Below are 13,032 nucleotides of genomic sequence, written 5' to 3'. Positions count from 1 at the left end.
CTCGCTAGAGCGGCTGGTCGGAGATCCGGGCCCGGGGCCGCAGGGCCTCCGTGTGAGCTGCGTGCCGGAGAGCCGGAGTGAGGCCGACTCACCAGAGGTGGCAGCAACAGGCCAGATTCACTCTCTAGTCTCCTCCGGATGCGGCCAAGCTGGTTTCCCACCGACTTTCATTCGACACGGCACAGACAGGGACTGGGGTGAAAAGCCATAAAGATGGCGCTGGCTGTTCGTCTTTTGCCCCGCTTGCTGTTCGCTCCGCCGCTGCCCGGCGGGGCCGGCCGACCCCGGACTCCCCGTGGAGCCGAGGTGAGACCGCCGTTGGCTGAACTCTGCCGCTTCTGCCGCCGCCGCCTCGGCTCCGGACCGGTCCCGCTTCCTCGAGTCACTTGGGCCTCGGCGCTGCCCGCTCGGGGCCCGCAGCGTCCCCTGCTCAGCCCTCCGGGACTACCCGCAGCCCTCTCCGCTTTCCCTGCCTACCCCCGGCGCAGCTACAGCGCCGAGGAGCAGCCCCAGCCGCGCCAGAAAACCAAGATGATCATTCTGGGATTCTCCAACCCCATCAACTGGGTTCGGACTCGAATTTACGCCTTCCTGATCTGGGCCTATTTCGACCAAGAGTTCAGCATCGCAGAATTCTCTGAGGGAGCGAAGCAGGTTTGTTCATTTGCTTGGGGGTGACCTGTTCGCCTCTCCTGCATTCAGCGGTTCCATGCAAAAAGTGTTTAGCGATGAGGTTTCCTCACTGGGTCCCAAGGTATCCAAAGTGGGTAGTGACCCAGACACAGCCCTCCGCTACTTCTTGACTAAAATTCAGCTGCTTCTTACGTTTGCACGGTCGCCGAGGAGGAAGAGGGGTTCGATTGAGACACCAGTTCCACCAGCTGAAGTCCTCCAATTCCTTTTTCTGCTCTACAGGTTTTGAATCCGATAGAAATGAATTCGATTCAAAGCCCATTTCTGCCACCTAAAAGCTACATGGTTTTATCTTTCTGAACATCACTTTCTGCAAAATTAAGAAGACCATGCCTGGCACATAGCAGACCCTCCACAAATGTTAGTTGAATAAATGAATGAGTAGATGCGATCGTTTTGAAGAGTAAATAAGGTAGCATTTTCAAATGCAATAATGTAATTTTAGGTAGAAAAACAAAACTTCCTGCTAGCCATTTGGCAGAACTCCCCAGCCCATCTCCCTAACCCCGAATTCTCCCCCATCATACTCTTTAAAGACTAACTTAGAGATAAGGAGTTTTACCCTTTCAAAGAATTTGCTGAGCAACCTGGTCACTAATAAGTGCATAACATCCTACACACTGAGAAATAGCCTTTGGTGATTCATAACCCTGACCCCTTCCCTTTTCTTTCTCTTTCTTTCTGAGTGGCTGATAATACCTTGCCTTACCCTTGTCCCATAACAGTCACTTTGGGTCCTGAGATTATTTACGGATTTTTTTGTGTACATGCATTTTTCTGGGATGAAAGTCCATCTATAAATGTCTTTCGAATCCCTCGGAGAGTTTGTCATTCCCAAACATTTCAGAACTGTTGATAAATAGAAGTCATAGTTTATTTCCCAGTTCATACTGCCATATACCTTAAACTTATGCTATAACTGTAATTATTTCGCAGTACTGATTGTATAAATAAATGTTTCCAACTTCATATAATCAGTGTCAATATTAACTCCTGCCTCCTGCTTCCCTGAGTCAACTCTTGACTGATTTATGTGTTTATAAAAAAGTTAAAAAGCAAAAGCTTTTAATTAATAGCGTTATAAGTGGTAAACCTCTGCTCATATCAGTTCTCAAAATCTTTTGTCATGTAGAGGTAAATTGGTGTGATTCTACTATCCTCCACAATGCCCACTGAGGACGCATGAACTTGTGTGCCTCATAACATATTAAATGACTGGACCAGCTCATTTATGTGTCAGTGAGGAATGGAAACCCTCTCCCCTTCTTGGGCAGGAATCAGGTTTTACACCCCATTTCCTCTGAACACAGAGGAGTATGGGACACTTTTTAGCCACTCTCTGATCCAGACCACTCTCTGGTCTCCAGCTATTAGCTATTTTTGCCCTCATCCTTGCTATTAAGTAGTATCTCCATCCTTTCATCAGCCAGTCTGTATACACGTTTTGCCTCATCTAAGTCGGTTTTTGTGCATTTAACCATTGTGATTTCCAAAAGGAATGTTGGGTCATCCATGGCAAATATTTATCAATTCCTTTAAACCAATGCTTACTTATAACATACCTTTTGTATCAAGCAAATCAGTTATTTCACACCTAAGATTTAAGAGGACATGGCCAAAAAACCTCCACCCTACTAGATCTCTTTATGCAATAATGCAACTGTGTCTTCTTTGCATGGGTTTAAAAGTCTAGGGCTTAGGAATAATCTGGTGCAAAAGCATTAGCTAGTTCATCTACTCTCATGGGCTCCACTTGCCCTTTCTCCTTAATCTAACCTCTCAGCAAGAAAATGTTATCTTGGGTTGTGAATATCAAGTTATCATTAGAGCACGTTCATTCAGATTTTTTTTTTTTATATCAGCGGACATGAAAACAAAAAGGCATCTTCAGGACCATTCTAGTCTAATTCTCCTTTACAGATGATAAAACAGTTGGCTCAAGGATGCATTGTAAGCAATGTCTTGTGACCCTGTCTATAAGCAGTCTTGGTCTCCAGTCACTAGAAATTGAGAAGGTTAATTATGGTCTGAATAAGCTTTTATTCATCACATGAGCCAGAGAAATATGTGGTCCAGTGCTATAGCTTTATTAGCTCCACAGACCCTGCTTTCCATTAATATGTACATATAATATGGAATCTTCCCTCTTACTGCCATCAAACAGCAGTAATCATATACTGTATGTTTTCTTATATATCTTAAGTTTTGTCCTTTTCTATGAAAAAGAGGGCTATCTCTTAGAAGCCTCTCTAGGTTAGATACTCCTTGTCATCAATGCCTCATCAGGGCAGCTTACGACAGTTCTGACACTAACTCCCTGGAGTTAATACAGATCCTACAGGTTAAGGGCTCAGTCCCACATGACTGACTCCACTTCAGATGCTAATTACAAGTCTAGGCCTCCATTTAACTGGCCAGTTATAAATAGAGGGTTCCCACATTCTCCTTCCTCAAGTTCCATGATTTGCCAAAACAGCTCATAGAACTAAGGAGTGCACTTTACTTGCTATTTTCAGTTTTTTAGAAAGAATACAATTCAGGAGCAGCCAGATGGAAGAGAAGCATAGGGCAAGGCATGTGGGAAGGGTATGGAGCTCCCGTGCTTTCTGGGTGCACCACTTTCCCAGCATCTCCACATGTTCACCAACCTGGAAGCTCTTCTAATTCCTTCGTTAGGGTTTTTAATGGAGGTTCCATTATTTAGCCACGAATGATTAAATCATTGGCAATTGGTGATTAATTCAATCCCCAGCCCCTCTTCCCTTCCTGAGTCTAGGGGTGGAGCTGAAAGTTTCAACCCTCCGATCACGTGGTTGGTTCTTCTGACAAGAGTCACCTCATTAGCCTGAACTCCGGTATGGTTGAAAGGGGCTTGTTTTAGGAACTCTGTGCCGGGAGGTGGAACAGAGAACAAGTGTATATTTTCTTCTTATATCACAATGTCACACTATTGATATGTGCATATGATCCATCTTCCCTATTACTGCCATCAAACCACATTAATCATATAGTGTTTATTTTCCTGTATCTTCCTGTATCTTCTTGCATGTTGTATAGGCTATTTCCTAGCCTCTTTAGGTTAGACACTCATGTATCATCTAAGCCTTCTCAGAGCAGCCTCCTGATCGATATTATCTGATAAGATAATTTGCTCAGGTGTGATCTTAGGCCACACAAACATCACACCTTGGCCATACAAACTAGAATGTAGTGGTTGGTTTCACCATGATTGTTATGGTCTTTTTTCTTCTTACCTAAATACCACCCGTCTTCCTCACATGAAGGCTTATTAATACAGATAGTGTCTTTGAACCCTGAGGGCCTCTCACATGTTTGCAAGGGGTCCTGGAATCCATTTGGATATATGCATTTTCTGAAAATTCAACAACTCTTATTATGTCTGTTTGCCAGGGCTGCCATAGCAAAATACCACAGTCTGGGGCACAGAACTTTATTTCCTCACAGTTCTAGAGGATAGAAGTCCAAGATCCAGGTATTGATAGGTTTGGTTTCTTCTGAAGTCTCTCTCCTTTGCTTGCAGATGGCTGTCTTCTGTGTCCTCACTCTTGTCCCCCCCCCCCCCCCCCCTGTGCATGTGCCCCTGGTGCTTTGTGTGTCAGTATTTCCTCTTATAAGGACACTAGTCAGGTTGGGCTAAGGCCCCCCCTCATCTTACTTAATCACTTCTTTAAAGACCCTGTCTCCAAATTCAGTCCTGAGGTACTGGGAGTTAGGGTTTCAACATATGAATTCGGGGGAAACAGTTCATCCCATAACATTCCATCCCAAACTATTATTGTCTGTCTGACATGCCTTTGCATCTGCTTTGTCTTGCCAGTTCCTTGCATTTCATCTGAGATGTTCCTTCCTTTAAGAGGCCCTCTCTGGTCCTCCCAGATTGACTTAAGTGGTGCTTCTGCTCAAGTCATCCTGTTCTTGCCCCTGTCATAATTCTTGAACTTGTCCGTTTACTTGCCTCCCTTCTCAAGTAGACTGAAAGCTACTTGAAAACAGGTAGGTCTTATACACAGTTTCATTTCTCACGGCTAAAAATATGGAGGATTGTAGTCGGTTCCTCCCTACTTTAAAATGGGATATCGGGGCACCTGGGTAGTTCATTTGGTTAAACATCCAACTCTTGGTTTTGGCTCAGGTCATGATCTCGCAGTTCATGAGTTCAAGCCCTGCATTGGTCTCTGCACTGATAGAGTGGAGCCTCCTTGGGATTCTCTGCGTCTCTCTCTGCCCCTTCTCTGCTCATAATCAATCTCTCTCTCTCTCTCTCTCTCTCTCTCTCAAAAATAAATAAAATATTTTTTTAAATGGGATCTCATACATCTCACTGTATTAGACTGTGTAAACTCATTATATTTTCTCCCACTTTCCCAAACCTGCCTTCCCTATCTTAATGAGGTTCAGATTGCAGCCCAGATCTCCAGACTCCCATTACAATCTAGAATGTACTACTTACAAAATTCTTTGGGTTCTTGAGGAACGGGGAGGGGTCATATAATAGTCATTACAATGATAACAGTGATTACTTCATTATTATTTTAAAAGGAATTCTGTAGGAGGATTCTTATGTGAAGAGTTATGCTTATACATATACCATCTTTTCCCGGGTCCTAAGAGTGGTTACCTAATTGGCAATCAGCTCACTACTGTATATGTGGGAAGGCCATATGAGAAGAGACAAGCCAAGCAACATTGAAGCATATCATAGTATTTGACATTGCTTATCCTTTATCATAAAATAGTCTTTGTGATATCAAGCTAATTAAGTATGAGCATTGTATGTTGTATGGTATTTTGCATGATGTTTTGAAATAATGATTACCACTCCTCACCTTTTTTTTTTTAAAAGGCTTTTGCTCATGTGTCCAAGTTGCTGTCACAATGTAAATTTGATCTATTGGAAGAACTTGTGGCCAAAGAGGTAAAGTATACTTTTAATTTTCCTTTAAAAATAAGTGTATTACTCTCTTGCAATAGAATGATATGCATTACCCTTATTTATGCTTAAAAGTAGTATGTGTGCCATCAGCCAAAGTAGAGTCCTTGTATCTTTACTTTTGGGTACTTTGGGTCATATAAAAGCATAGAATGCTTGCTACTTAAGGTATAGCTAAGTAAATACGATGTCTTACATTTGTTTTTGTACTGAATGTTCTGTAGGAATTACCTGTTGAACAATTAGATGCCTTTCAGGATTGCTTTTGAATATGAGTAAATGTAGTAAATTTAAAAATAGGTTTAGGGGTGCTGGGGTGGCTCAGTTAAAGCATCCGACATCAGCTCAGGTCATGATCTTGCGGTTCGTGGGTTTGAGCCTCACGTCGGGCTCTGTGCTGACAGCTCAGAGCCTGGAGCTTGCTTTGGATTCTGTGTCTCCCTCTCTCTTTGCTCCTCTCCTCCTCATGCTCTCTCTCTAAAATAAATAAACATTAAAAAAAGTAGGTTTAGAAAAATTCATTCCATAAAGAATTCATCTGCTTACTGAAAGGCTTTTGAAAATTCAGTAGGTGAACTATGGTTTGCTTTTTTCCATACTTAGGTGCTACATGTATTGAAGGAAAAGGTTACTTCATTACCTGATAACCATAAAAATGCCCTTGCTGCTGACATAGATGAAATTGTATACACATCAACAGGAGACATCTCCATTTACTATGATGAGAAAGGTACTGCTGGAACATAGTCAACTTTAAATGATAAATAATTGCCCAGATAGGCTAAACTAGTGGATAATCATGAAATAGTGGGGTTTTGTTGGTACAGTGGATATGTTTAGAAATTCAAGAAAAATAATACGTTCATTCTTTAAGGACCTACCTACGAAAGAGTTAAGATATGGTAATAGTTATTTAAGCCCTTCTATCTAAGCACCTTCCTCTACTATTATTTCATTCACAAGAGAAGATATTGTCACTTAAGTTGATGACGATTGTCTAAGGCTGCTATCATGTCTCAAATAGAAAATATATGTTTCAAATTTCCTAATTTGAAGGAAACAATTGAACATTTTAAATGTCTAGCTGTAGATTAAATAAGAGTGAGGAGTAAAAAGTAAAAAATATCAGTTAAAGACTGTTTTGAAAGTAAGATTAACTGTGGAACTCTCAAATTGGATTTATTTGGAGATAATGAAAAAGATTGAAAGGAACTTTACTGGTTATCTCATTTTTCTCCTTATCCAATGCAAACATTTTTCCCTATAATATTCCCCAAAATTTATTGACTCATTTGTTCCTTTTACAAATATTTGCAAATGTATTATGTGCCAGGCACACAGGAAATCTAGCCTTTGCTTACATACTTTCCAAGGCAGTTCTGATATAGGACTCTTTAATAGTTAAACATTTTTCATACGCATGTTAACTTGAAACATTTCTATAGGTACTTTTAGTGATAAATATTTTCTTCTCCCTAACATTTCAAATTAAATCTCAGCACCATGGTCACTACTTGATTTTAACCCAGGACCTTGTTAGAATCACTAGGCACATAGCAGAGTGAATGAAGGTAAACAGTACATGTTCAATAAATCATAACTATTATTTCTGAGATACAGAGAAGGTAAATATGTCATAAACCCTACGAGAATTTTCTAAAAATAAGAAGAAATCAATGTAAGTATCTTACTTTGTTATTCTAGTTAGACTAGAATACGTACAAAATAGGATCTATACAAACTCGTGTAGCTACTGCCACTTTCTAATTTCATTTTGAATATATGGATGATAGATTATTGTGATTTGTATTTGTATGTGTGTGTGTGTGTGTTTTTTCTCTAAGGAAGGAAGTTTGTTAACATCCTGATGTGCTTTTGGTATCTAACCAGTGCCAACATCCCCAGTGAAACTTTAAGTGGAGCCAGTGTATTCCAGGTTAAATTGGGGGATCAGAACGTGGAAACTAAACAACTTCTTAGTGCAAGCTATGAGTAAGTCTAATCCCATCTCATTGTTTCCTTTCTCTAGAAAATGGAAGGTAGTATGAAGGAAGTATGAAGGTATGAAAGCTAAAGGGAGCTTTAGGAAGAAAAGCATTGAAATTTGACAAGTTATTTAAGAAGAGAGAAAGTCATAAAGGCATACTGGATATGAAACAGAAGTGTTGAGAAATTAGAAAGAGGTAATGCTGCTGAATGTAATTAAAAGGTGTTTCAGCTGTCTATCGATGTGTCATAAACCACTCCCGAACTCAGTAACTTTAAGCAGCCATTTATTTTGTCTGCTGCTTTACTGCTCAGGAATTTTGGAAAGGCACAGCCATGAGGTTTTCGTTGCTTCACCTGCCATCAACCAGGGTGGCAAGGGCTGGAGAAATCATTTCCACGATGGCTTCTTCACTCACACGTGCCCCACTTGGTGCTCCTTGGCTTCCGCACATAATGTCTCATTCCCCAGGGCCTCTCTTCATGGCTTGGGCCTGTAGCAGTCTCCAGCTGTTCACATGTTTTACCAGGTGGTCAGCTAGGCTGGTAAAGGGCTATCCCAGGATTGGAACATCGTTTCCACCTTAGTCTACCTGTCAAAGCAGTCATAGGACCTACACAGTTGAAAGGACATGGAGAGATTCCACCTTTTATCGGGCAATAGCAGGGTCCCATTGCAGAAGAGCATGTGGGATGGGGCGTATGGTTATAACCTTACTCGGGAAATAAAATATGCCACAGGTGGCACATGGGTGATTCACTCACTATACATTTACTGATCATTCCTTATTTATCAAGTACCCTGCCTGTTAGGGTTTCAGATACAAAAATGAAGAGTTCCTGCCTGTAAAGAGGTACTATCTAGTAAGTTAGCAATGTATTTAAAAGAGACACTATCGTGTATTTTTTGCTAATAAAATTTGGAACAGTGAACCAGTCAAGCAGGTTACTGGAGACATAATTTAATATTTAAAAGAGAATACTATTATGTTGCCGAAAGTATATAAACCTAATTTAAAATAACAAATCCCAAAAATGACCTAAGAAAATCTATTCTGTTTCAGTAAGGTAAAAGGGAATTGTATCCTTATTTTTTCACTTTATTTGAAAGAAATGTGCTTTTTTTCTTTTTTAAATTTTGCTTTATTTGTAATTATATAAAATATATATTTAAATACTTCAATCTACAGAATCATCTCCTTTTAAAGATATCACTTGTAATTAAAGAACAATATAATCAATACTCATCTTTGATTCCTCTGATATTCCCTACTAAGGCCATGGGCAGCTCATAAACACTGTTATTTTCAAGATTGATCTAATGTATATAAACCAAATTCCACTAAAATACCCTTTTCATCACCATTGCCCAATTTATTTTTCCTCATATTAGGCATATGTTCTAGCTAGTATTTAACAACAGAATGATACCCAAGTTTCTCTCAAGGACTGGTAGATGTTGGAGTATATATCAGTTCATTAAAAATACTCATTTTAGGGGCACCTAGATAGATCGGGTGGTTAAACGTCTGACTCTTGATTTCAGCTCGGGTTATGATCTCACCATCATGAGTCTGAACCCCACATTGGGCTCTACTGGGCGTGCAGCCTGCTTGAGATACTCTCTCCTTCTCCCTCTGCCCCTCCTCTGTGCATGCTCTCATTTTAGTGGAAAATGTTCTAATTTTGTGACGATACTTTTCCTGATTGAATTGGTAAATTAAACTTTTTTGTTTTGATTTTTATTTATTTTTTTTTTTTAATTTTTTTTTTTTCAACTTTTTAAAAATTTATTTTTGGTACAGAGAGAGACAGAGCATGAACGGGGGAGGGGCAGAGAGAGGGAGACACAGAATCGGAAACAGGCTCCAGGCTCCGAGCCGTCAGCCCAGAGCCTGACGTGGGCTCGAACTCACGGACCGCGAGATCGTGACCTGGCTGAAGTCGGACGCTTAACCGACTGCGCCACCCAGGCGCCCTGATTTTTATTTATGATTAACCATTAGCTTGTTGCTAAAAATTGCCTCTAATGTACATTTGGAATGATATAGTTATCCAAGAAGTATTTGGACTAATGTAAGATTCATATTATTTGTAATTTTTCCCCTAGATTTCAGAGGGAGTTTACACAAGGAGTAAAGCCTGACTGGACCATCGCACGGATTGAACACTCAAAGTTATTAGAATGATCTTTCTTGAAAAATCAGCTTGTTGGACTTTTGGCAATTACTATGAAAAATTAAGGAAAAAACCATTTTGGATCAGTTGATCTTCACATAGTCAAGTCTGTGGATCACTTTTGTATTATTTTGAAATATTCCTTGTAGTATATTGGCATGGTACAGTAAAGCCTTTTCCACAGATTATTATCACCTTCTATAAAAGAGATCAAAGTAAAAAAACTACAACAGCTCATTGTTGGTGTCATATTCAGTATCATTTCTTTTTTTGTTTTAAATTAAAAAAAAAAAATTTTTATGTTTATTCATTTTTGAGAGACAGAGGGAGACAGAGTGTGATTGATGGAGGGAGACAGAGAATCTGAAGCAGGCTCCATGCTCGGAGCCGTCAGCACAGAGCCCGACCTGGGGCTCGAATTCACATGCCGCGAGATCATGAGTTGAGCCGAAGTCAGATGCCCAACCGACTGAGCCACCCAGGCACCCCTTTAGTATCTTTTCTATTCTTTCCTTTTTTCTTTTCTTTTCTTTTCTTTTCTTTTCTTTTCTTTTCTTTTCTTTTCTTTGTTATATTTGTGTGTCTTTTATTTTTATTTTGTATTTACTTTTTTTTTAAATTTACATCCAAATTAGCATATAGTGCAACAATGATTTCAGGAGTAGATTCCTTAGTGCCCCTTACCCATTTAGCTCATCCTGCCCTGCTACAACCCTTCCAGCAACCCTCAGTTTGTTCTCCATATTTATGAGTCTCTTCTGTTTTGTCCCCCTCCATGTTTTTATGTTATTTTTGTTTCCCTTCCTTTATGTTCATCTGTTTTGTCTATTAAAGTCTTCATATGAGTGAGGTCATATGATTTTTGTCTTTCTCTGAATTTCACTTAAGGATAATACCCTCCAGTTCCTTCCACATAGTTTTAAATGACAAGATTTCATTCTTTTTGATTGACAAGTAATACTCCATTGTATATCTATAACACATCTTCTTTATCCATTTATCCATCGATGGACATTTGGGCTCTTTCCATACTATGGCTATTGTTGATAGTGCTTTTATAAACATGGGGGTGTATGTGTCCCCTCGAAACAGCACACCTGTATCCCTTGAATAAATGCCTAGTAGCGCAATTGCTGGGTCGTAGGGTAGTTCTATTTTTAGTTCTTTGAGGAAGCTCCATACTGTTTTCCAGAGTGGGTGCACCAGCTTTCATTCCCACCAGCAGTACAAGAGATCCTCTTTCTCTGCATCCTCGCCAACATCTGTTGTTGCCTGAGATGTTCATGTTAGCCATTCTGACAGGTTCTGACAGGTATGAGGTGGAATCTCATTGTGGTTTTGATTTGTATCTCCCTGATGAGAAGTGATGTTGAGCATTTTTTCATGTGTCGGCCATCTGGATGTCTTCTTTGGAGAAGTGTCTATTCATGTCTTTTACCCATTTATTCACGGGATTATTTGCTTTTGGGGTGTGGAGTTTGATAAGGTCTTTGTAGATTTTGGATACTAACCCTTCATATGATATGTTGTTTGCAAATATCTTCTCCCATTCTGTCGGTTGCCTTTTAGTTTTGCTGATTGTTTCCTTCGCTGTGCAGAAGCTTTTTATTTTGATGAGGTCGCTGTAGTGCACATTTTTGCTTTTGTTTCTCTTGCTTCCAGAGACGTGTTGAGTAAGAAGTTGCTGTGGGCAAGATCAAAGAGGTTTTTGCCTGCTTTCTTCTCGAGGATTTTGATGGCTTCCTGTCTTACATTGAGGTCTTTCATCCACTTTGAGTTTATTTTGGTGTATGGTGTAAGAAAGTGATCCAGGTTCATTCTTCTGCATGTCGCTGTCCAGTTTTCCCAACACCACTTGCTGAAGGGAATGTTTTATTCCATTGGATATTCTTTCCTGCTTTGTCAAAGATTAGTTGGTCATATGTTTGTGGGTCCATTTCTGGGTTCTCTATTCTGTTCCATTGATTTGAGTGACTGTTCTTGTGCCAGTACCATACTGTCTTGATGATTATAGCTTTGTAGAGTATAGCTTGAAGTCCGGGGTTGTGATGCCTCCTGCTTTGGTTTTCTTTTTCAAGATTGCTTTGGCTAGTCGGGGTCTTTTCTTGTTCCATACAAATTTTAGGATTATTTGTTCTAGCTCTGTGAAGAATGCTGATGTTATTTTGGTAAGGATTGCATTGAATATGAAGATTGCTTTGGGTAGTATTGACATTTTACAGTATTTATTCTTCCTATCCAGGAGCATGGAATCTTTTTCCATTTTTTTGTGTCTTCTTCAATTTCTTTCATAAGCTTTCTATAGTTTTCAGTGTATAGATTTTTCACCTCTTTGGTTAGATTTATTCCTAGGTATTTTATGTGTTTTGGTGCAACTGTAAATGGGATCTATTCCTTGATTTCTCTTTCTGTTGCTACACTGTTGGTGAATAGGAATGCAACCGATTTCTGTGCATTGATTTTATATCCTGCAACTTTGCTGAATTTGTGAATCAGTTCTAGCAGCTTTTGGTGGAGTCTTTTGGGTTTTCCATATAGAGTATCATGTCATCTGTGAAGAGTGAAAGTTTGACCTCCTCCTGGCCGATGTGGATGCCTTTTATTTCTTTGTGTTGTCTGATTGCAGAGTCTAAGACTTCCAATACTGTGTTGAATAACAGTGGTGAGAGTGGACATCCCTATCTTGTTCCTGACCTTAGGGGGAAAGCTGTCAGTTTTTCCCCATTGAGGATGATATTAGCATTGGGTCACTTGTATATGGCTTTTATGATCTTGAGGTATGCTCGTTCTATCCCTACTTTCTTGAGGGTTTTTATCAAGAAAGGATGCTGTATTTTGTCAAATGCTTTCTCTACATCTATTGAGAGGATCAGATGGTTCTTGTCCTTTCTTTTATTGATGTGATGGATCATGTTAATTGTTTTGTGGATATTGAACCAGACTTGCATCCCAGGTATAAATCCCACTTGGTCGTGGTGAATAATTTTTTTAATGTATTGTTGGGGCCAGTTGGCTAATATCTTGTTGAGGATTTTTGCATCCATGTTCATCAGGGAAATTGGTCTATAGTTCTCCTTTTTAGTGGGGTCTCTGTCTGGTTTTGGAATCAAGGTAATACTGGCTTCATAGAAAGAGTTTGGAAGTTTTCCTTCCATTTCTATTTTTTGGAACAGCTTCAAGAGAATAGGTGTTAACTCTTCCTTAAATGTTTGGTAGAATTCCCC

General features: G+C 39.9%; 1 protein-coding gene across 4 annotated transcripts; it reads left to right on the top strand.

Moving 5' to 3' along the window:
- Window positions 1-11: 11 nt before the first annotated feature.
- MAIP1 (matrix AAA peptidase interacting protein 1) lies at window positions 12-10,045 on the top strand. Of its 4 annotated transcripts, none has more exons than XR_007454312.1 (5): window positions 12-654; window positions 5,558-5,629; window positions 6,248-6,374; window positions 7,674-7,827; window positions 9,741-9,904. XR_007454312.1 is itself a non-coding variant. In XM_049615199.1 (5 exons), exons 1-5 carry the CDS (start codon window positions 214-216, stop codon window positions 9,817-9,819), a joined length of 867 nt encoding a protein of 288 aa, XP_049471156.1. In that variant the 5' UTR covers window positions 74-213; the 3' UTR covers window positions 9,820-10,045. The 4 variants fall into 4 exon arrangements, 2 of the variants coding, with proteins under 2 accessions (XP_049471157.1, XP_049471156.1); XR_007454311.1 differs by lacking the exon at window positions 7,674-7,827 and adding an exon at window positions 7,535-7,636 and having other exon boundaries at window positions 25-654; window positions 9,741-10,045; XM_049615199.1 differs by lacking the exon at window positions 7,674-7,827 and adding an exon at window positions 7,489-7,636 and having other exon boundaries at window positions 74-654; window positions 9,741-10,045.
- The last annotated feature ends 2,987 nt before the right edge of the window (window positions 10,046-13,032 follow it).

The sequence above is a fragment of the Panthera uncia genome (assembly GCF_023721935.1).
Source record: "Panthera uncia isolate 11264 chromosome C1 unlocalized genomic scaffold, Puncia_PCG_1.0 HiC_scaffold_3, whole genome shotgun sequence".
Classification (NCBI taxonomy): Eukaryota; Metazoa; Chordata; class Mammalia; order Carnivora; family Felidae; genus Panthera; species Panthera uncia.
This window is presented reverse-complemented; position numbering and strand designations above follow the sequence as displayed.